This window comes from Hyperoodon ampullatus, assembly GCF_949752795.1.
Source record: "Hyperoodon ampullatus genome assembly, chromosome: 10".
Classification (NCBI taxonomy): Eukaryota; Metazoa; Chordata; class Mammalia; order Artiodactyla; family Ziphiidae; genus Hyperoodon; species Hyperoodon ampullatus.
The window spans coordinates 26,770,568-26,795,193 of NC_136923.1; the positions used below are offsets into that span (position 1 = coordinate 26,770,568).

The 24,626-nt window shown below is 41.4% G+C and overlaps 1 protein-coding gene across 1 annotated transcript in view; it reads left to right on the forward strand.

Moving 5' to 3' along the window:
- Positions 1 to 7,086: 7,086 nt before the first annotated feature.
- Positions 7,087 to 24,626, forward strand: part of LOC307058873 (uncharacterized protein) — a gene marked incomplete at both ends in the record, with an annotated part of 77,913 nt that continues 60,373 nt past the window's right edge. The window contains 6 exon segments of the mRNA XM_079712580.1: positions 7,087 to 7,208; positions 7,880 to 7,933; positions 9,095 to 9,260; positions 17,107 to 17,151; positions 17,155 to 17,275; positions 18,843 to 18,931. Coding sequence (XP_079568706.1) covers positions 7,087 to 7,208; positions 7,880 to 7,933; positions 9,095 to 9,260; positions 17,107 to 17,151; positions 17,155 to 17,275; positions 18,843 to 18,931 — 597 coding nt within the window.

Sequence of the window (24,626 nt, forward strand, 5' to 3'; positions counted from 1 at the left end):
ATTTCTTTAGCTCTTGAGCTCACAAACTTCAAAACAAAATTATGCAGTGAGTGACTGAGGCGCTTTTAACTTCTGGGCTGTTTGGGGTAAAGTACGTAGGAAATTTTTGGAATTGCTTCCTGATTCCCTTTAAGGTGTTAGAGACATCATTTGTTGGACCAGCCCTGTTTACCACTTCACAGAGGTCACCAGTGATGCATTTGACAGAGCGGTGGGAAATTCCCTTTCCTGTTGTGAACTTCTGGGCAAGGCAGAGGTAGAACAGGTGACCTGATTGTCTAACCACTGCCATTTGGGTTGGTAATAAAATAATCACACACCAATTGATTATCACAGTCAGGTGTGCATGTTTGAATTCCGAAGAGGGCAGAACCAGAACCAATAGGAATTCCAATGATCCCAGCTTTTGTTAGATTTTTCAAGTAGAGCTGATGAATACTCTCTCTGTCAGGTTTTTATTTGGCCTTCTCACAGTTCACTTCCAAGGGCGATTTTATTATATCTCGTATTTTGTAGTGATCTCTCAACACACGTGGCTGAGAAAGTTGAGTCCAGCGCTCCCTTCTAACATTTGCTATTTATTTCCCGGAGAAGAGCAAATTCTGGCTGGGTTTGAACTTCCCACCACAAGGTGGCAGCAGACACTAGGATTTATTCCCATCCTTCTCTGGTGCTTTGAGTTTTTCAGTCTGAGCTTAACTAGAAGCTAAGAAGGAAAACTCTAGAAAAGTGTTGGGAGATACAAGGATTACTCTGTTTGCTGTGTTTGCACTCATCAGTCATCTGGAGCTGGCTTCTCAGACTTTCATGTGCACAGAAATTACCTGGCGATCTTATTAAAATGCAGATTTTAATGCAGTAGTTCTGCATGATAAGCTCATTGGCCCAGAGAGCTCAACAAGATAAAAGAGTTACTTGCGTGAGGATCTGTCTGCTCCAGGCAGATGAATCAGCAGGTACCAAAGCCCTGAGGTGGTAGGAGTCTGATGTCTTTGAAAATTTACAAGATAGTCAGGGTGGCTGCAGCAAAGAGATGGATGTATCTCATGAGCTGGAGAGATAGGCAGGGCCAAACCTGCTGGATCCTACAGAACAATTGAAAGATTTTGGTCTGGCTCTTCAGAATAATGGAAAGTAATTAGTTTTTGTTTTGTTTTGTTTTGTTCTGGCTGTGCAGCACAGCATGCAGGATCTTAATTCCTTGACCAGGGATCAAACCCATGCTCCCTGCAGGAGCTAGTCAATACATATTTGTTCCGGGCAGTGAGGATCCAGTGCTGGACAAAGCAACTGGAATCCCTGTCCAGGACTGACACTCTAGTGGAGGACACAGATACCAAACTTATTAATAAATTGATACAACGTTTCAGACACTGATAAGGAATGCTAGGGAAAAACTAGGAGAACACTGTAGAAAGTGACAGAAAGTGAATACTTCTGCCAGAGTAATCAAAAAAGCCTCTCCAAGAAGTGACATTTGAGGTAAGACATGCCACATTGAAAAAGGACACAAACTATGGTCAGATCTGTGCTCCAAAGAAAAGTATTCCACAGATGGAAAATTACCAGAGCAAAAGTTCTGAGGTAGGTGGGAACTAGGTCATGTTTGAAGACAGGAAGGAGACCAAGGTAGTGAGAACACAGGTGACAAAGGAAGGCAACGTTAATGTTCGTGTTTTAAAAAAGATTGCTGTGTGCCACTTGGAAAATGCATTGGAGAGGAAGAAGTATGGTGGCTGAAGAGGTAATCGGTCAAGGATGGAGATGCTGGTGGTTAGGCGGGGAGTGAGATAGACGTGTAGCGGGTCTGGAAATAATTAGGAGGTAGCATGCTGAAATGAACTGGGTGTGGGGTGTGGTGAGAAGACAGAGGGAGATACTAGACTGGGAAGTTAGCTTGTTCCAGTAGCTCAAGTCTGAGATTGGAGTGGTTTAACTAAATAGTGGGTAATGGCGCTAGAGAGAAGTGCACTGATTCAAGAGTCCCCCATATGGCTACTTTTCTTTTCCACTGTCCTTCATGGGATATGGCTTGGAGTAAAACCCATACAATCATTCCCTAGACATTTGTAAATGTCCCTTTAAAAAGCCAGAGCAGGGCAAAGCCTGGTCAAAACACAATCTCCCTTGTTCTTAACATCATCCTTCTATTGAACATATCTGAAATCACATAATCCTATTTAGGTAACCATAACAACATTTGACTCCTATTCAGATAGCAATTGATTGAAACCACTGAGTCTGGGATTGCAAACACGAATGCTCACGGGCCGAGGCAGGTAAATGTGAGAAGCTGCGGGGTGTAACAGGGAGGGCTAACAACTGTGGTAAACTGTAGAGTGCTGGACCAATCAAATGCTCTTGGAGTTCAAATTGTGAAGGCTCTTCATGCATTTAAAAATGTGGCCCGCAGGTCCTATTTAGCCTGTGGGTCACCTATTTGCTGGCCCCAGAGATCTTTGTATGTAAACTCTCCATTCAGTCTTATGCCAAATCTTGGAGTGATAAACACAGAGAACAAGGCAGGACAACGTGTCTTAGTGGAGTCATTTAAAAACTGAATCCTTTTGAAAATGAATGAAGAGTCCTCACTAATTCTGGCCACCCCAGATTTACCAGGGTTTGGAAGGCCTTTGCATGTAGGGGAAAATAAATTGGGGATTTTTTCTCTTTGCTCAAGAAAATCTTCTTACTGGAGCTTTTGCCCATTTGAGGGAAGAGGGTGTCACTTTGCAGATCACTTAGCAAGAATTGTGCCACGAGGAAGTGTATACTGGGCGCCTAGAGACAGAATGTTTCACCAGAGGACGCCTTACCAAGAGGTGCCACTCCCTAGTGATCAGTGAAGGCTCGGGCTGAAGCAAGTGGCTTTTCAAGAATTGATGCCTTGTTTTCATTTGCTTTTTGTGTTGGTTGCTGCCCCAGGTTGGTATCTATAACTTTAGACTCATATCTTATAATTTTTTTAAATATAATTTTAAAAAATACATCTATTTATTTATTTTTGGCTTCATTGGGTCTTCGTTGCTGCGCGCGGGCTTTCTCTAGTTGCGGCGAGTGAGGGCTACTCTTCGTTGCGGTGCGCGGGCTTCTCATTGCGGTGGCTTCTCTTGTTGCAGAGCATGGGCTCTAGGCACGCGGGCTTCAGTAGTTGTGGCGTTGTTTGATTTTTTAAAAAAATGAGCATGTATTACATTAAACTAAAAAGTCAAACCCAAGAATTTAAAAATTAATTATCCAAATTTTGAATGCATAATACCAAGACATTTGTATAAGTGATTTTTTTCCCCTCACTGTTGCATGGGTTGATTTCATAAAAAAAACTCAATTGATGAATTTAGCTATTTGCTTTAGAATCAGTTGCCTCTGGAACAGGATAAAAGCCAAACTGTTATTATTGCCAACAAAAAGTCATGCAAAATATGTTAAAATTCTAAGAATAAATGATGGGTGTCTTAAAACTGAAAAAATTCTCTAAGATAATTTCCAGCTTCTTAGTTAGCCATGATTAGACTTGATACTTCCAATAAAAATGAATAATATTTGGAAAAACAACAATGAACTTCTATAGCTGTGCTGCTCAATATGGTAACCACCATCCACTCACGGTCATTAACCACTTGAATATGACTAGTCTGAACTGCGATGCAGTTTAAGTATAAAATACACACTGGATTTTGAAGACTTAAAGTGAATAAAAGAATATAAAATATCTTATTACTATTTAAAAATACTGATTATATATTTTAGTGATGATATTTTGAATCCATTGAGTTAAATAAAATATAGTATCAAAATTAATTTCACCTTAATAAAAAAACTTTTAACAAAGTGGTTACTAGAAAATTTTAAATTACATATAGACAGGGCTGTTCTATAGTCCTCAAAATTCTGTAAACGGAATTTTTCTTAAGGTATGGAATACTCTACTTGAATCCACTACTCCTGTCTTATATATGCATCTCTTTTTGAAATTGAAATTACAGATGAATTAATCACATCAACTCAGCAGGTGGCAGATTTAGTAAAGTAAGGATTTAATGAAGTCTAAGAAAGACTTTATTAATTTGTTCTGTTTTGCTATTTTTGTGTGTTTGGGTGAAGATTTTTTTTTTTTATAAGTTTGTTTATTTATTTTTGGCTGCGTTGGGTCTTCATTGCTGCCCGTGGGCTCTCTCTAGTTGCGGCGAATGGGGGCTACTCTTCGTTGCAGTGCACGGGCCTCTCATTGCGGTGGCCTCTCGTTGCAGAGCATGGGCTCTAGGTGCGCAGGCTTCAGCAGTTGTGGCACACGGGCTCAGTAGTTGTGGCTTGTGGGCTCTAGAGCGCAGGCTTAGCAGTTGTGGCGCATGGGCCCAGATGCTCCACAGCATGTGGGATCTTCCCAGACCAGGGCTCGAACCCGTGTCCCCTGCATTGGCAGGCAGATTCTCAACCACTGCGCCACCAGGGAAGCCCTGGGTGAAGATTTTTATCTTAAACCTGGGGTCACAAACTATAGACTCTCAGATGCATTTGGTGTCCAGCATGTTTTGAATATTAGAAGATTTTACATAAAAATCTCCATTTTAGGATCCTCACAAAAAAATAAGAAGATCTGGCAACTCAGCATACATTCCCATATGAGTTGAGTAGTGGCTGCCCTGAAACAAGCTTTCAGTTTCACCACAGTCCCCACTACTCCCTTATGTCCTACGCCCAGGTGTTGGACATTATATTACAATTTCCACTAAAAGAATTCAACCAGTTGTTTTTCACATCTTCTCTTGTCCTTGGGTACAAACATGTAGGCTCTTCAATCTCCATCATTCTATGAAGTCACATGCCAGGATTTTAAAATAGCTTTCAGTAATTTTTCAGTTTCTTCCTATGATCCAGCTATGGGCCTACCACTATTTTTATACTTTTTATTTTGGGTTACTGATATAATTTCACAAAATGGAGCATTCATTTTGTAATTATTCTGACTGGAAATGCATAATAAAATGCCAACTCTACTTATTTAAATAACAGTTTGATGGATGCGTTGATATGCTCCTAAAATAATTGTCTTCTTTCCTAGAAATTATTATATATTCAAGATATTGAGCTGTTTTTCAGAATACACCTTTAGTGGGAAACTTAGTATTCCCAAATTTCTCAGCACATAAAAATATATTGAAGAAAACCTAAAATCAATTCATCCTTTAATGTGATGGCAAAGAGGCATCATCAAATGCAGAAATGCACTGTTGACATGGCCCAACCTGTAGAATTGAATAGAAAATCTGAACCAATGAAATGACATGTAATTGTAAATTTTCTAATGCATACAGTGTCATGAAATAATAAGGTCTTGATGAGTAGGTCAATAGTATCTAATTGAGCTACTTCAGTTAGCAAAAAGGAATCATTTTATTCATTTATTCATTCAACAAATATTTATTAAGGGCCTACTATGGCCATACAGTGTTCTTGGCCCCATCATATCAGAGTCCTAAAGGAAGTGAGTAAACGGGAAATGTGGCTATCCAGGGAAGATGCTTTTGGACAGGGAGTATGGTCAAGGCAAAGGCCCTGAGGCAGGAACTGCTTGATATGTCTAAGGAACAGAAAGGCTCGTGTGGCTTGAGCAGAAGGGAGTGAAGCCAAGCGTAGAGGAATATGAGGCCAGATAAATAAATGGAGACATCTATTGTGTGGGGCTTGGAGGCCAGCATATGAACTTGGCTTTCACTCTGTGCAAGATGAAAAGCTATTAAAGGATTTTGAGAAAAAACATGGTGTTACCTGATTTCAGCTTTAGCACATTGTCACCTCCGCTCCGAGTTGCTCAATCATGTGAAATGTGCGTATCAATATTTTCTAACATAATCTAAATAGCCCCTGTATTAGTTTTCTTTTGCTGCTGTAACAGATTACCACAAACTTGGTGGTGCCTTAAGACAGCATAGATTTATGACCTCACAGTTCTGCAGTTAGCAGTCTGACACAGGTCTCACTGGGCTAACATCAAAGTATTGGCACAGCTACATTTTCTTCTGGAATCTCTAGGGCTGTACCCATTTCCTTACCTTTTCCAGTGTCTAGAGGCCACCGCCTTCCTTGGCTAGTCACTCCCTTCCTCCATGTTAAAGCCAGCAACTTTGCATCTTTCTGACATTCATCATACCTCCTTCTGATTCTCTTTTTCTGCCTCCTTCTTCCACTTTTAAGGACCCTTGTGACTACATTGGTCTCATCCAGATAACCCAGGATCATCTCCCTATCTCAAGATCCCTAACTTAATCATGCTGGCAAGGTCCCTTTCACCATGTAAGGTAACATATTCAGAGGCTCTGGGGAATAGGAAGTGGGCACCTTTGGGTGAGACCATTATTCTATCACAACCCTCAAGCACCATACTTTGCTAAATAACCACAATCCCCCCACCCCAGCATACACATATATCCCTCATGGAGTGCAAATTTCACCTATGGAGAAAAAAATTCTGAATAAGATTTTGAAATGCTGTTCCAGAGGAAAAGCGATGAGCAGAAGTTTAAAGTTTTCCATTTACAAATTTCATGGTTCCGAAATTTTCAGATCATTTCTTTTTTTTTTTTTTTTTTTTTTTTTTTTTTTTTTGCGGTATGCGGGCCTCTCACTGCTGTGGCCTCTCCCGTTGCGGAGCACAGGCTCCGGACGCACAGGCTCAGCGGCCATGGCTCACGTGCCCAGCCGCTCCACGGCATGTGGGATCTTCCCGGACCGGGACACGAACCAGTGTCCCCTGCATCGGCAGGCGGACTCTCAACCACTGCGCCACCAGGGAAGCCCCAGATCATTTCTTAATTGTGACCTGAAGGACACATTTGGAAGAAGAGAATTTGTTGATATACGAAAGAGGATGGTGGAGTATCTATGACTGGAGAAAACCTTGCAAACATATTTAGAAATAGATTCATGAAATAACTGAGTCAAGAAAGTCTCCTCGGATGGAGACAAAGGAAAAAAAAAGAAAAAGAGAGAGAGAGAAGCATTAATTCTCCAGCACTTCAGAGTTAGAGGGCACCATCAGACAAGGTGCAGGGGCTGGCACACAGAACTGGCCTTGAGTGCACTGAAATGGTAAGAGCTGAAGGGAAGAAGGAATATGGGCAAGGCACTGAAACGGCTTCCTTCCTCTTCCTGGAGACATCACACCTGCTATTAGGCTGGGAGTGCCTGGCGTGGGAGAGAAGAAGCAGGTAAAAGGCCCTATTCATCATGGTATGAGAGCATTTATATACATATTCTCTTACTGCGAATGACCACTGCAATGTCTTTTAAATTTTGTTGTTCATTTCAAAAAAGAATGATACAACAATACCTGGTCTAGCACTTGATAATTGCTTGACCAACTAAATTGGAACAGAATTTTAATTTGAGAGTGGAGAGGCAACAGGACCTGAATTCAGGGCACTGTCTTATTCTTTCCTCTTTCCAAAAAGCTTTTGAGAGTCTAGCCTTAGTCTACCTTAGCTAAAATCTTCACCGTAAAGAAGAGGCCCAGCTGAAATTCAAGGGCAGCAGAGAACAAATAAAAGAGAGGGAAAGAAGGAAAGATAGAAAAACAGAGTTGAAGTAGGCCAGCCCAGTAGGGAGTATAATGGCTTTTGTCTCTGAATGTATTATGACTTCCAGCACTGAGTAATTTCCTGGCACTGCAGGGTTAGAGAGAAGTTGTATGGAATAATGTCATTTAGGAAACTATTTTTCCTCACATTTCATGCATCATGTCTAATAAAACTTATAATGAGTTGATGTAAAAAGAAATCCTACGTTTCCCATGAGAGTAAATGGCAAATCTTTGTTAAAATAACGGCCAATAATCTAAATCACTTATCTCTTAAATACACTGATCTGCTCCCTGGCTTAGTTCAGCCAAAGAGGCTTCTAATCAAACAGCAGTTGACTTCCAGCTTCAGAGAAGGTGAGTTGCTTGCCCAAGTGGTCATGTGACCAGTAAGAGACAGACCTGGGATGTAAGTCAAGGTCTGCTTGGTTCAAAAGTCCATTTCTGATGTGGTCCCTCTCTTTTCTCTCCAGAACTAGTAGTAGTTTGGTGAGGGTCTTCTCAAAATTTGAAATTCTGAGGACTTTTACCTTTCCCAATTTTTACCCCAAAGGACTTCACTCTGAATCATGAACTCATCTCTATCATTTAAGAATATGTGATTTGCATCCATCAAGTTTGGGGTTCAAATCCTGACTCTACCACTTATTAGCTGTGTAATTTTAGGCCAGTTGGACTTTCTGTGCCTTAGTTTTCTTATGTGTGACATGGAAGTGATAATAATACTACCCCTTGCTCCAGAGCTATTGTGAGGATTAAATGAAAAAAATTCATATGAAAGAATATCCTATAAATGGTCATTAATATTATTTATTATTCATTCAACAAATACATATCAGGTATTCTTATTTAGTGTCAAAAATAGACACATTCCTTGCAGTTAGTTTGTGGTTTCCTGGGGAGTCACACACGTGAAAGGAAATTATAACACAATGTGTCCAACATGATGGCGTGACATGGAAACATTGAGAAGTATCTAATCCAATCTGGGCAGGTCAGGGCAGGCTTTCTGAAGGAAGTGGTATCTAAGAGGGAACAAACGAATGGGTAGAATTTGGGGAAGCAAAAAGTATTTTAGAAACAATTTATATAATTGTCCAGAGATGATCAAGAGAAATGGAAAGCAGCTCAGGATAATTGGAACAGAGAACGTGAAGAGAGTTTCTCAAAGGTGATACAAGACTAGCGTATGCACAGCATCCTCCTGGTCCCCTCTGTGTTGTCCCCTCCTGTTCTTTTCTTACTGTGGATGGCCACTGCAATAATCTTTATGCTTTGTTGTACATTTTTAAAAATGGTTATATCACACGCTCTTAGTTTGGATTCTTCTGCAAGCAGAACCCAAGAGAAGGGTTCCAGTGCAAGTAGATTTATTTGGGAGGTGATCCCAGAAAGCTCCAGTAGGGGGATAACGAAATGAGAGGTGGAAGGCAGCTAATAAAAAGGCGCGTCATCAAGCATGTAAGCCGTGAGGGCAACCAGAGCTCAATCCCACTGGGACTCAAGCATCCAATGCAGAAGCACATCTCGAGTTACCCAGGGTGAAGAGGTTGAGCTGTTTAAGCACCAGGTCCCTGTTGGCCACCAGTGGAGGGATGCATCCAGGGCCATGAACCCTCTGGCACTCTGGCTCTCCCTGAGCACAGGCCACGCTGCCACCGTGGCAGAGCTGGAAATGCTCTCAGTAAGTAGCCTTCTGCATGTAGAGGTGGGTATGGATGGAATGGGGCCAGGACACTTAGCATCTGTACACATTTATAAACAAGTTTGGAAACCAAAAAAAAAAAAAAAGAAAAAGAAAGAAAAAGACCAACCCTGCCTAGGAGATAGTTCTCCAGGGTCCCTTGCATTCCTATACATCTTGTGAGCGAAGGTAATGGCTGCTTTGGGACCCCATTATGTATCAGTTGCTGGAAAAATCCTTGTGGGCATCAAGATGCACTTATTTTGCAGGTGTCTATTGAGGACCTCCTCAGACACAGGGCAAGACAGTGGGGCTCTCATGGAGCACTATCCTTGTTCTCATGGTGTTTACTGCTTCATAGGGAAATATACTAGTCAAGTAAATACTCACAGAAGTATAACATTGTAAGTGTAATAGGAGGCATGGAAAAGAGGCCCACGGGTCTGTGTGAGCACTTAAATGGCACATGTGACTTAGTCAGGCTTCCCTGAGGAAGAACTACATGAGAAGCAATCTTCAGAATGAATAGGAATTAAACACAGAGAGAGAGAGAGGAGAACTCCAAGTAGTGAGAACAGCAAGTGCAAAGGCCTTGTGGCAAGAAAGAATATAGTGAAGAGAAGGGACTGAGAGGAGGCCCAAATGACAGGAGCTAAAGGGGGAGTAGAAAGAGAGACTAGACTGTAAAGGAGGTGGCGGTAGCGGTGGGTAGATCGTACAGTGTCTGTGAGCCATGTTAGAAAGTCTTGTTTAGCATCCAGTATAATAAAGCTAATTTACCCCTCTGGGGCAAAGTTCAGGCAGGCTTACTGCTCATTTTACAAGATTTGGGTTTCCTAAGCTCAAGCTTCCTCAAATATGATGCAAAGTCACTGCACTCATACCATTCACATGGACCCCTCTGCATCACCCCCCATGGGACTCAGGAGCAAGGGGAACCATATGAACATGAAGCACATGTTGTTTGCTGTGCTGGGGGGTAGTAGAGTCCTAAAGAGAAATGTGTGGTTTCCACCAAAGAGTCTTACTTATTATGTAGGGGCATCTGCATTGGCTCCTGGCTTTAAGAGGCTCTGAAACCGAGAGGGTGAACGGATAGCTAAATGACCAGTTGTAGTGAATCAGGAGAGGCAGCATGAGATAGTGGGTAAGAGTATGGACTGTGGAGCCAAACTGCCTGGGTTCAGACCCTGGTTTTGTATGTATCACTCTGGGAAAAATGAATTAACTTGTCTGTTCTGATTTTTGTCATCTATAAAATATGGGTTTGTCATTTATGAAATATGGATGAAAACAACAGGTGCGTCATAGGTACTATTAAATACATAAAGTGCTTGAATAGTGCTTGGTAGTCAGTCAGTTCTCTATCAGTGTTAGTTATGCTACTATAATGGTGATGTGGGCTAGACAGACGTTGACACAAAGAGCAGTCATAACTCAGGAGAAATCCAAACTGAGAAAGCTTGGGATAACCTTTGTCAAGGAGCTAACATTCCTTCTAGAGGACTCAAGGGAAAGGGCATTACATCAGAGGAAACAGCATTAGCGAAAGCCTAGAAGTATAAAAATATGACATTTCTTAAAGACCAAGTATTAGTATGACTCGAAGAGTGTGAGGGAGGAAATGGCCAGAGGTGAGTCATGCAAAGGTAGGTGGAATCACATCTTGAAGAGGTCTGTGCATCTCAAGCCTTACCTCCAAGCAAGCAGTTTCCCTAATATACTGTCTCCTTGGCTTGAATTGTCTTGTTCTCCTTTGCCTCCCACAGTTTAAGATTCAACCAGGCTTCCCCTTCTCCAGTTAGCCATCCTTGAAATCCACAGCCAGTGTTAGCTTCTTTTCCTCTGTGCATCAGTTAGCATTTTTCCAACTGATAATAACAGGAACCCAACCCAAAATGACTTAAGACAAAAAAGAACTTCTTTGGGGCTTCCCTGGTGGCGCAGTGGTTGGGAGTCCGCCTGCCGATGTGGGGGACGTGGGTTCGTGCCCCGGTCCGGGAAGATCCCACATGCCGCGGAGAGGCTGGGCCTCTGAGCCATGGCCGCTGAGCCTGCGCGTCCGCAACGGGAGAGGCCACAACAGTGAGAGGCCTGCGTACGGCAAAAAAAAAAGAACTTCTTTAAAATATGAACTCTTTAAGAAAGTAGATCTAATATTACTTTAGGTGCAGCTTGATCCATGATTCAAACAATGTGAAGAGGACTTGGTTTCCCTCTGGTTTTCTCTATATGGTTACACTCTCAGGAAGACTCCCTCCACATGGCTGCAAGATGGCTACCAACAAATCCCAGGGCTACATCTTCCAGGGTCATTTCCCAGCATTCCATTAAAAAGTCCTGAGATTCAATCTGATTGGATTGGTTTGGGTCATGCGTTCACTCTGAACCAACCACTAAGGCCAGTGGAATAAGATGCAATGATTGACTTAAAGTTGGGTTACTGCCTTTCACCTTGGTTGGGAGCACAGCCCCACTAAGACCAGTAGAGAAAGAGGTGGAATTGCAATGCAAATTTGGACCGTTGAAGCAAGGATGAGAAAAGATTAGGTGGTAGACAACAAATGTCCACCACAGGTTTTATCACTCCTCTTATTACACGGCATTATTGTTCACTGCGCAGGTATTTATCTCCTCAGCTAGATGGTGGGTTTCTTGAGGACAAGTGCCTGGTCTTAATTGCTCCTTGTGTGCCCAGTGCCTATCATAGTACCTGACACATAGTAGGTGCTCAGTCAAATTTCGGTGAGTGAATGAAAGCTTTGCTAAGTGGATTAGACTTTCTCCTGTAGAAACTGAAGAAGATCACCGAAAGTTGTAAGTAAATTCAGAATGAATATAAACAGTTTTGAGCTTAATAAAGATAGCTTTATGCCTAACAGACTGGCAAAGTTAATAAAATTTGATAATGCCTAGTATTATAAAGATGTGAGGAAATACACACTGTCAGACAGTGTTAGGGGAGATGCTGGTGACCCCCGAGGTTACTGCACAATTAGTTAAGTGGTTGCACCAGTCTCAATTTGTATATGGAGACACAGTGCATCCTCATCTTAATTTTTAAAATTCATTGTTTAGAATATAGTTGTTTACATGCTGTTAAAATATCCTAAAAGGAAAATAGATAAAATCCTGTGGGGTAATGCAAAGGTTAGTGGACAGATTGCTGGCCCCAATGCTATCATTAAATAGCTGTAGCACCTTGTGCAAGGTTTGTATCTACAGTGGTCACATCTGCAAAGTGGGATAATGGTACTGTATTCCTTCATAATTTCATTGGGTTGTTAGGAGGATCAAGTGATATAAAATACTCTGTAAAGCACAGTAAGATGCTTTCAAAAAACAGCAAGCAGTCACTGTGGCTGAGGGGAGTGAGCAAGGGGGAATGGCAAGGGGAGTGGTCACATAGGAAGGATTGTACGTCTTACGGGGAATGGCTAGGATTTTAGATGTATTCTCAGTAAGGTGGGGCATCATTTAACTACAGCTGCAACAATGCTGTGTAACAAACCACCTCAAAACTCAGTGGCAGGGCTTCCCTGGTGGCGCAGTGGTTGAGAGTCCGCCTGCCGATGCAGGGGACAAGTGTTCGTGCCCCGGTCCGGGAAGATCCCACATGCCGCGGAGCAGCTAGGCCCGTGAGCCATGGCCGCTGAGTCTGCGTGTCCGGAGGCTGTGCTCCGCAACGGGAGAGGCCACAAAAGTGAGAGGCCCGCGTACCGCAAAAAAAAAAAAAAAAACTCAGTGGCACACAACAGTAAGCATTTGTTTCTGGCTCATGTATCTGTGGGTTGGCCTGTGGTTAGCTGATCTAGCCTGGTTTGTCTCCAGGCTATATGTTGGGTTCAGGCTCTGTTTCTCCTGCCTCTCACTGTCCTTTAACACCGAGGACATGCCCAAGCCCAAATGTACATTTCAAGACCTATGTCTGCTCACATCCCATGGGTTAAAGCAAGTCGCATGTCCATGCCATGGTGTGGAGATATAGACACTGCTTCTAATAGAAGGAACTGTAAAATCACATGGCAAAGGACTTGAAGATAGGGAAGGGTAAAGAAGTAAGGACATTAAATCCACATCCCACATCTAAGAAAACTTTGGGGAATTTTGCAGAAAAGATATATGACTTGCTTACATTTTTAAAAGACTACTCTAGCTGCTGTAAGGAGAACAGACTAGAGGGAGGCAAAGGATATCCACTAGGTGCCTAATTGAATATCCTTGCCAAACCTGGGTACTGTCAGATTTTACATTTGCTTCCAACCTCAGTTAGGTGCAAAATGCTATCTAATGCTTGTTCTTTATTTATTTTATTATTATTATTATTTTTTTTTTTGCGGTACGCGGGCCTCTCACTGTTGTGGCCTCCCCCGTTGCGGAGCACAGGCTCCAGACACGCAGGATCAGCGGCCATGGCTCATGGGCCCAGCCACTCCGCAGCACGTGGGATCTTCCCGGACCGGGGCACGAACCCGTGTCCCCTGAATCGGCAGGCGGACTCTCGACCACTGCGTCACCAGGGAAGCCCTAATGCTTGTTCTTAATTTGATTTTTGTTATAAGTCTAAACCTCAAAAAATGCAAAGATTGTTCAGTAGTTTGCTTATTGTTTTGTTTTGTTTTTGGTGAAAAAGTGAATCATAGCTGTTCTAAGCATGGGTTTTGTGGTCCAGGAAACCTAAGCTTGAATCACAGCCCCTCCAGTTAGTAGCAATGTGACCTCGGGAAAATCACTTTTCTGCACTTAGGTTTTCTTTTCTGTATAAAGAGATTAATAATAATAATACCACCTCACTCAGGGATTGGTAAGAAGATCCCATGAGATAACATATGTAAAATGCCATTTAGTGCTTGGCCATAAGGAGCAATGAACACCGTACATGTTACTATAATAAATAAATTATACTTCAATATTCAGTGCTAGTGTAGTTAAATTACAGAGAACAAAGAAAGATTGTCACATTACCATAATTATGTCATATACCAGCTCTAGATAGCTTTAGAAACATTTCAATCATGAGACAGTTTCATAGCATGGAAATAAATCTACAGATAAAGGCACAACTAAATGAGTTAATATGTTTTTACAACATCACTCTATAAAAGGGGATATACTGTTTTATGTGAGGTTTAGCATATCATTAGCCTTTGGTGAACTTCCTTCCTTGCAGGATATATGCTTGTTTGGTTTGCAAAAGACTTGGGAGGGGTGACTGGGCAGGCAGTCAAACCAAAAAAAAAAAAAAAAAAAGAAAGAAAAGAAAGAAAGAAAGAAAAGAATCCAAAGCCAAACTAGTCTCCTAAAGAAACAATAACAAAGCTTGAAGTGACCTGATTATATAGATACATCAATGAAATGAGACAAGGTACACTCCGGTTATGTAATCTTCAAATTGCTACCTGTCATTGGGTAATCCTAATGGGGTTGCACAGGCAGTCCAGCAAAAGGAATTCAAGTTACCCTTTGGGTGTGCACCTTCTGCTCCTTGGACAGGAGTAATCAACCAGAGGAAGAGTTACACCATCTTCCTGTCTTCTTCCATTGTAAAGTGTAACGAATAGCATTTGCATTTTTAAAAAGTTAGCAAGTATTTGTTGAAAAGCCTGATACTGTGGAAGGAGCTAGGGAGTAAGAAGGACACAGCTGCTGCCCCCGTGGGCTCCCGAAGCAGAGGGAACCACACCATTAGGGCTGTCCTGAGTTGAGGGCTGTGTTTCTTGGGCAAGAGTCCTTGAGAACAAGACTGTGCTCAATTGTAGCTTGAAAATCCCATGTATCTTCAAATCAGGCTAAAGTATTAAATTAACTTCTCAGGAAGCATCAGAGTTTGAGAAAAAGAAAACGGGTTGTAGAGTCAGGAAGACTTTTTAAAGCTGGCTTTAAATCTTAGCTCTGTCACTTCCTAGCTGTGTTACTTCGGTCATCTAATTTCTGGGCCTCAGTTTCCTCATTGGTAGAATGAGGTCGCTGACAGCATTTGCTCCATGGGATAATTGTGAGAATCTAAGAGATGAAGTGTCCAGCCTGTGATAAGTGTTTGGTAGAGGAGTGCTGTCAAATAGGAATATATTACTGACTTCTCATGGTAGTGGGAGGAAAACACTCAGGGGTAACTGCCAGAGGTGGTGTGGGTCAGTGCAAGAGACCTGGGATAGACTGGCAGGGGTCAGGTCCAAGTACTGCCTCTTCCAGCAGTGTGACTTTCCTAGCTGTATTATATAGTCCAAACTTCAGATGCCTCTTCTGTGAAATGGGAGTAATAATGTTATCTTCCTTGTGAGTTTGTTTTGATGTTTAAATGATGTCAAAAGCTGAGAGCAATGCCTGGCACATAGAAAGTGCTCAATAAAATCCATCATCATTATGGACAAGGGGTTCATGGTTTGACATAGAACATCCAAAGACAAGTGGCCAAACTTTCAGTGGGTTTTACTACTCAATAAAATCTTTATTTTCTGTAACTTTACCAGTGAGAAAAGCTTTAGAAACAAGAATTTCCCAACCCACCCATATCAGACCAGACATGGAAAGGACATTAGCAACAGAACATAGAAGGCTTTCACGTGAGGGTGAAGAAATCCAAATTAGAGACCTGAAGGGTCATGGCCAAAGTCTTGGAGCCATTTCATAGTGGACGTGGACTTGAACCCAGTTCTCTTGTTTTTCAACCTCAGGGGATCCCTGAAGAGAGAAGTTCAAAAACCAGTGTGAGGGATTTCCTGGGTGGCACAGTGGTTAAGAATCCTCCTGCCAATGCAGGGAACATGGGTTCAAGCCCTGGTCCGGGAAGATCCCACATGCCGTGAAGCAACTAAGCCTGTGAGCCACAACTATTGAACCTGTGTGCCACAACTACTGAAGCCTGCATGCCTAGAGCCCGTGCTTCGCAACAAGAGAAGCCACCGCAATGAGAAGGCCGTGCACTGCAATGAACAGTAGCCCCGGCTGGCTGCAGCTAGAGAAAGCCTGCACGCAGCAACGAAGACCCAATGCATCCAAAATTAAATAAATAAATAAATAAATTTATTTAAAAACCCCTGAAAACCAGTGTGAAACAATCATGGAAAACACAGAGTAAGAGATTTGGGGTGACTGAATGGGGGAGGAAAAAGACTCTTATGCTCCTTTCTATCCATTTTTGAGGTGCTAGGCAGTTTAGGCTAATGATTAGGAGTAGGAGCATAAGCGTGATGTCAAATGGAGTCCAGAGCTATTATATTTCTGTCTGCGAAAACTTGGCTGAGTTGCTTAACTTCTACAAGCCTCAATTTCTACATCTGTAAAATGCACCCAATAATAGTATCCATAGCAAGGATAGAATGAGCTATTTGTAAAGTGCTTAGGATAAACTGTGACAAATTAGAGTAGGCGAAGGGATGTGATCAGCTTTGTCATTTGGAAGAATAACATGGAAAAGTGGGCTGGATGAAGGGGAAACCATTTGATACAACATGCGTGAATTCTCTGTTCATGGAGGTTTTTAAGAAACCAGATCCCCTTGCTTCCATTTTTTATTTTTATTTTATTTTATTTTTAATATTTATTTATTTGGCGGTGCCGGGTCTTAGCTGCGGCATGGGGCATCTTTAGTTGCAGCATGCAGACATGCGGGATCTAGTTCCCTGACCAGGGATTGAACCCAGGCCCCCTGTATTGGGAGCACAGAGTCTTAACCACTGGACCACCAGGGAAGTCCCTGCTTCCACTTTTTAAATACAAGGTTTTTATTCCTTTTTTTTAAAGTGCTGATTCATAGTGAGAATTATAGATCTAAAATATTCTGTCTACATCTTTAGGAAACCAGTAATTCATTCCATTATTCTGCATTTAAAAAAATTTTTCATTATTCACCACTGGAGTACCCAAGCTGGACTTTGAGATGGTGGCTCTCTAGCCTCTGATAATTTATGCCATAGACGATCAAGGGGCAACAGCCTCACAGACCATTTTAATCCAGATTGCAGTTGTGAATGAGACACCCATCTTCATCGGATCCCTTGCTCAAAGAGACCAAGGTACAGAGCTCTTCTCTTGGGGAAGGAAGGACACTGTGGACATATGTATGTCGGCATCATGCCCTGTGTCCTCTAATAGGACACAGTTATAAGAGTGATAAAGAGAATAATGATAACAAATAATGATACTTGACTGCCACTCACTGGGCACTATGTAGCAGGCACTATGCTAAGAGCAACAGATGGATTAGTTTATTTAATGCTGAGAGCACTGGAGGTACGTGCTATTTGCATTCCATTGTATAGATGAGTCACCAGGCTTAGAAAGGTGAAGTAACTTGCTCACTGTTAAGAATTATTCATTTATCTGTTTATTATGTACTAAAATTATTCCTTTATTTGTGTGATGATTTAATGAATAGCATGTCTATGTCATTGGGTTAGATGCTTCATGAAGGCAGGGATCAAGTCCTTTTTGTGCTCTCTCTCTCTCTCTCTCTCTCTCCCTCTCCCTCTTTTTCTCTCTCCCCGTCCCTTTCTATTTGGTTTTCACCACGTATGGATCTCTTTGTCTCACTCTCGTCTCATTTATTCTCAACTCTGCCTTTTTCTAGGTAGTCAAATATTTAACACCTACGTGTGGATGATCCACGTTCTTTATTAAAAGCGTAAGCATTTGAGGCTTAGATGTTGGGATGGTCACTGACTAGGGACAGTTACTCATCCTGCCTGAGCCTCAGTGTCCCCAGTAGTTAAACTGAGATATTAGTCCCTTCTTGATGAAAGTCACCTGAGAGAGTGTGTTCACAGGCCAACCCTAGTGCCAGGCACACAGGAGGTGTTGGATACGTGTTCGTTTCCTTCCATTCCCTTTTCCAAGCAGAGGATAAACTCCTTAAGGGCAGATCCAAGGTGAACTCATACTCTTCTGACTTCTAAATCAGTGAGCCTGGTGCCAGGTTGCTGGTGGACATGCCATGCACCTTTGCTTACGGGATGGCCCAGCCAGTGTCCTGACTAGAGTCCAAGCAGGCTGTGGATGCCTTTGCTCCACAAATCCTGTCCCCTTGGCAAAATGGTGCAGCAGCTTCTCCAGGGGTGGGTCCTTTCCTCCAGCACTGAGGGGTCTCCCTCTGCCCCAGTGTTCCTGATCCCTGAAGAGTGGTTTGACTAGTAAATATGTAAGTTTATGGTCCCCAATGTTTTAAAAATGGATAGAAAGAAGGCAAACTTAAGGAAAGGACAGACATTAATAATCAGACAATAATAGTACCCAATAACGTATTAGCTGTGTAACCTTGAGTTACTTACTCTTTCTAATCCTCAGTAAAATGGAAAGAATAGTCACCAATGGTTTTGAGTGCTTAGCAGTTATAAGCACTCAGGAAATGTTCAATATTGTTATTATTTAAATTTATATACCTCTTTGCTCTATACCTGATACATGATAGACACTTGATAAATGATGTCTATTATTATTATGATTAATGGGAATCACCCTATAAAAACATCTGTACAGAGCAAGCACAATGCATTGTTTTATCTAAGATCCAGGATTGAATGAGGAGTTTCTGGGCTTATGATGGTGACACTCACTCAAGGACGTCTATTTTACATTTTCTGGCAGTTAATGAGATTGATATCCTAGAAGACACTGCCCCTGGCACAGTCATTTACAGAGCAGCGGCCAAGCATCCAGAGGATGCTGTTTTCGAGGTAATTTATGCTTTGGGGCAAAGACTATCAGTGCCTGGTGGTTTTATGTGTGGCTGTGTTCACAGATAGAGCCATGGAGATAACCAGGTCAATTATGCTCACAATTCACGTTCCAAACATAACTTTTGCCTCAATTATGAGGACATTTCAGGTGAAAATGAAAGAAGCCTGGGTTGTCTGAGTAATTTCTTCCCTTCTGGTGCATTTCACTGTGCACAGGCAGGCCCAGCCTAATCCTTAGGTAACTTTGGTCAAAAGATGCCAAGCATTTCATCTCATTCTTGGGGATTTTGGCTACACATACTGTTGTGAAACAGTACAACTTCCTGGCAGAATTAACTTGTATTTCAAAGCACTAGGTCTGGTCCTCAGGCTTGATAATGCCCCAAGAATGAGCTTATTTAGAATAGGTGTCCTCTAGGTATAGATACCATGGGAGGGGGATGAAACTGTGGATTTTGTGCCAAGAGGCTTGGATTTAAGTCCCAACTTTACTGCTCTAAGTCTTTTACACGCCTGCTTCTCTGCTTCAGCTGTAAAATTGGGAAAATGATATCTGCTTTGTCTTCTCTCATACTGCTTTCTCTCATGTTATAATGGACTTAAAAGTAGTTTTTCAACTGTAAAATATCTTGCAAATGACAGGATTTATATTACTGTCTTAATTTTTGATGTCATATGGAATCGTTATGACATTATTAGGCTGTAACAGTTTTAGCTAATGGATTGATAGACAAGAATATCATGGGCTTAAATTTTTAATGTTGTATGACTTTTCTAAATTGGTGAAAAATTAGAGAATTGTTCATGCTGATGCAGTACTTTCAACATTTACAATTTACTGGTAATGCTACTTGGTCCTTATCCAAGGCAACTTGACTTTTACAAAAATTTTTTTAAACAATAGATGGCCACTAACATCTGAGGCATTGTCCGTATGGTTTTTTAAGGTATTGAATACACTCAAGTAATTATACGAATGAACACTGCTGTTGTCAAGTTCCCTCCCACACATTTGTCTTCTCCTCCTCCCACGAGCACAATATCCATCCAGGATGGGAATGGAAAGGTCACAGCTTCCTTTACAACATGCAATTAAGCCACCTAATCATGCATATTGCTCCAAATCAACCTATTCAAGATTATAGTGTTGAGTCCAGCACTGAGCAACTCCAGCCACACGGGCACCAGATATCATATTGCAATTGCTTCCCTGGTGTTCTGCATGGCAGGTCACCCACCATATTGACATTTTAGTGTGGAAAACACATCACAGTCCAATAGGGCTTAGCTGTGACTTTAATATGCAATCACAGTGACTTAGTAGCCAATTAATGCAAGTAATTCATTTCAAATGAAAGACTCCCAAATGCTTGGTCATAGAGATTAAATGCTTTTGGCCCTGACCCTATACTTTTCTCAGAAGAGAATTGGTTGCTGGGCCATATTTGGAAGTCTCATGCAATGTTCTTTGTGAATCTTACCAAACATGGAATGACATTTCAGTGTTGATATAGGCCGTGGAAACTTACACTTAGATCCACTCCTACACACATCCTTCTAACACAGGAGATCAGACCAGATGTGTTATTCAAGTATTCATGACTGGGCAACAACTTTCATTTGCATTTGACTTCACATCGGTTCAGAGAAAAACTGGTTCTAATCTGGGAAAGAGCTTACCACCCTTTTGGAGTCTGGTGTATGATGATAATAATAATGACATTAATAACTGTTAAGTGTTTATCAGGTGACAGGCATATACCTTATATCATTGAATCCCTATGTTAATCCCTGAAGCAGATGCTACTGTCTATTATGATATTAAGTAATGGATCAATAAGCTAATGTATTATGCCTTTAATTTATAGATGAGCACCATTAGGCTAATAGGATTAAGCAATTTGCCTAAAAAATAATTAGTGTAGTTGAAATTCAAACCCATGACCCTTTTGCTCTGAAGCCAGTGTGTTTCTTCTCATACTACCAAAACCATACCAAAGTGTATTCCACCAAACACAAGTCCCACCAGATGCTCCAAGAGAAAAATAAAACATCCTATGATCAAATGATTTAGGGAAATGATGTCTACTTATCTCCTCTGAATTCGCAATACCCAGCATATTAAATTCCCTGAGGAGTTCTCTAATAGAGAGATGTTTGTTTAATCTGATTTGTTGTAATTATTAGTCCATAGCACTTTTTAAATGAAATGTAACACCTGTTAACTTTTCATGTAATGCCTATCGAGAACGCCACAGGGTAGAAAGATTATACTAGATGCTGCTGTAAGATTGATAAAACATGACATATCTCTGGGGTTGTTATAATGATGAAAGATGAAATTCTAGATGAAGACCTGGCCCACAATAATTAATGTAACACGAGTGGATTTTTATATATCTAGACTCACTACGTTCCAGGACTAAGATTTTTCATGCTGTACCACCATTGCTACTGTACATGTTCAAAGATCCCCGAAACTCTGGTTCATGGATTGTTCTTAGAGACAGAAAAAGTAAGACCTCTTATCCTGAACAAGCTGAAAATCAAAGACTTTTCTTGGACCCATCAGGAGGAACCAGCACTCTAAAATGTGGATAGACTGGTGAATCCCAAGAGTCACAGCCAATTTCTGCTTACTTGGAGCAGAAACTGCTAGAGCCATGAGCAGGTATAAAGACTTATCATGGTAATTCTGATGAATTGCTGGAGGCTGAAGGTGGACTACCATGAGACAAAGTGCTGGGTGCCACAGTCTTAGGTGGACCCCACACTTTCATAGTTTTTACCACCAGGAACTCCATTAATTAGGTTTTCACAGTGAAGATTCAAAAAATATCACCTGTGGCTTGGGGAGAGCGAGAGAGAGAAAAGAATCAATGTGAAATAAACCCAGAGCTTTCTCCTAACAAAGGCTACCCTCTTGGAGAAAAGAATTTTCCTGAACCTTATCTCATCTGGATACACACACGTACACACATGCCCTTAGGCAAATCATATTCAAAGTTCAGAAACCCAAAGACAAAGAGAAAATCTTGATAGAAGCCACAGGAAAATGAACACCATACCTGTAGAGGGACAAAGATAAGAAATAGAGCAGACTTGTTGTTAGAAACTGTGCAAGCAAAAAGAGAGTGGAGTGAAATATTTTAAATGCTCAAAGGAAAAAAAGAAATCAACAAGAAGTCTATATCCAGTGAAATTGTCCTTCAAAAGCTAAGGAGGAATAAAGACTTTTTTCAGTCAAACACAAAGTGAGGAAATTGATTACCAGCATACTTGGCCTGCAAGAAATGTCAAAGGAAGTTCATCAGTAAGAAGGAAAATAATATAGGTAAAAAACTTGTATCTACATAAAGAAAGGAAAAGTATGAGAGAAGAAAGAAATAAAGGTAAAATAATTTTCTATTTTTAGTTCACTAAAAGAAAATTTTATTTAATAGTAACAATGTAGTAGAAGATTATAGCATATTGTTAAGTGAAATGAAAGCAGTATCACAAGCAGCAGGAGAGAGGAATTGGGAATACCCTGGTATAAGCTACCTATACTGTTATTGTTGCAGTCTCTAGAAAGCAATATAGTGTTATGTGAAGCTACGTTTAGGTTAGTTAAAAATGTACATTAGAAATTGAGGCAATAACAAAAAATTAAGAAGTGAAACTGATATGCTAATAAAGAAGACAAAATGGAATCATATAAAATGTTCAGTTAAAACAAAGAGGGAGGGCTTCCCTGGTGGCGCAGTGGTTGGGGGTCTGCCTGCCGATGCGGGGGACACGGGTTCGTGCCCCGGTCCGGGAGGATCCCGCATGCCGCGGAGCGGCTGGGCCCGTGAGCCATGGCCGCTGAGCCTGCGCGTCCGGAGCCTGTGCTCCGCAACGGGAGAGGCCGCAACAGTGAGAGGCCCGCGTACCGCAAAAAAAAAAACAAACAAAAAAAAACAAAGAGGGAAAAAACAAAGGACAATTGCAATGAATAGAAAACAGTTACAGGGCTTCCCTGGTGGCACAGTGGTTGAGAATCTGCCTGCCAATGCAGGGGACATGGGTTCGAGCCCTGATCTGGGAGGATCCCACATGCCGCGGAGCAACTGGGCCCGTGAGCCACAACTGCTGAGCCTGCGTGTCTGGAGCCTGTGCTCCGCAACAAGAGAGGCCGCGACAGTGAGAGGCCCGCGCACCGCGATGAAGAGTGGCCCCCGCTTGCCACAACTAGAGAAAGCCCTCGCACAGAAACGAAGACCCAACACAGCAAAAATAAATAAATAAATCAATAAACTCCTACCTCCAACATCTTCTTAAAAAAAAAAAAAACAGTTACAAATGTGGTAGATATGAATTCAACTAATACAAAGGGTCCAAATGCATCAATTCAAAGACAGAGATTGTCAGAGTGGATGAAGACAAAAACAAAAACAAAAACAAGGCCCAACTATATAATGTCTGTAAGAAACATACTTTAAATATAAAAACACCAATAGGCTCAAAGTAAAGGGGTAGAAAAAGAAATACCATGTTAACAGCAATTCCTGGAAAGCTGGAGTAGCTATATTAATTTCAAACAGAAAGTGGGGAGAAGGCAGCTAGGGAGTTTCCAGAAAGGGCAAGTCAGCAATATCTGGGGTCCATCTAGGGATGATTAAAAAATGGCTGCAGATAGAAGATCCCCCTTCTTTCCCACCCCATAGTACTGAAATCCCTGGGTGACTTGAAGCTGACCCTACTCCTCCCCACAGAGGTCTTTCCAATGCTTCCCTGGGTCTCTACTGTACCCCAACTCTCCATGTCACACCCCATCCATATTACCAACCCCCCCCATGTGACCATCTTAACCTTCCTGGTTCCATGGTTGTGGGAGTAGTGGTGGTAAGGGGGTTGCATGTGGCTTTCTCTATTATCTATTACATAGAGAGGCAGTTTTAGAAATCCATGTACATTGTCTCAATTCAATTTTGCTTTAAGAATCCTACTTCCTGGGGAAGTATAGATGCCTCTTGACTATCATGAACAAGATAGTAGCAGGGAGAGAGGTATCTTGCTCAACATGTATTCTGTCTTTTCCTTTCTTCATGGTGAAATAAACTTATTCCCTCAAAGTTAGTTTTCAGAGTACTATGTTGTGCCTTACTGTGTCTATCAAAACAGCTAATTAGCAGCTTGTAAACATAAGCCCTGGCTTTGAGGACAAGAAATGGCGGGACAGTGGGAGAGATGACAGTAGGGTTGAGGGTGAGAAGGATGAAAATTAGATATAATAGGACTATTTTCATGAAATAACATTTAATCACTCTATTTCAAGGTAAAATATCTCATACAAGGTATTCCAAAGTTAGTGACAAATCTTAGAATATAGATCTTGGATATATATCATCATTTCATTAATAAACTTTTACTTTCTTTTGGGCATTATATAATAGGATAAGGAAATAATCAGCTAACTAAACCAGCATACTAATAACTTGCTGGAAAGATTTTTTTTTTAAATTCCAATAAAGAATAATTTCTGGAAGTTTCATGGTAGCCCTTTAAAGATAAAAGATATGCCATTTAATGACAAAAATAAATCTGTTTCTATTATTTTTCCCTCTTTGATAAAATATGTACAATGAATCATTGCAGCCCAGATTTTATATGGAAATAAATAATATTTTCCGTTCAGTCAAGCATATTGACTGAAAGCTGACGATGATCA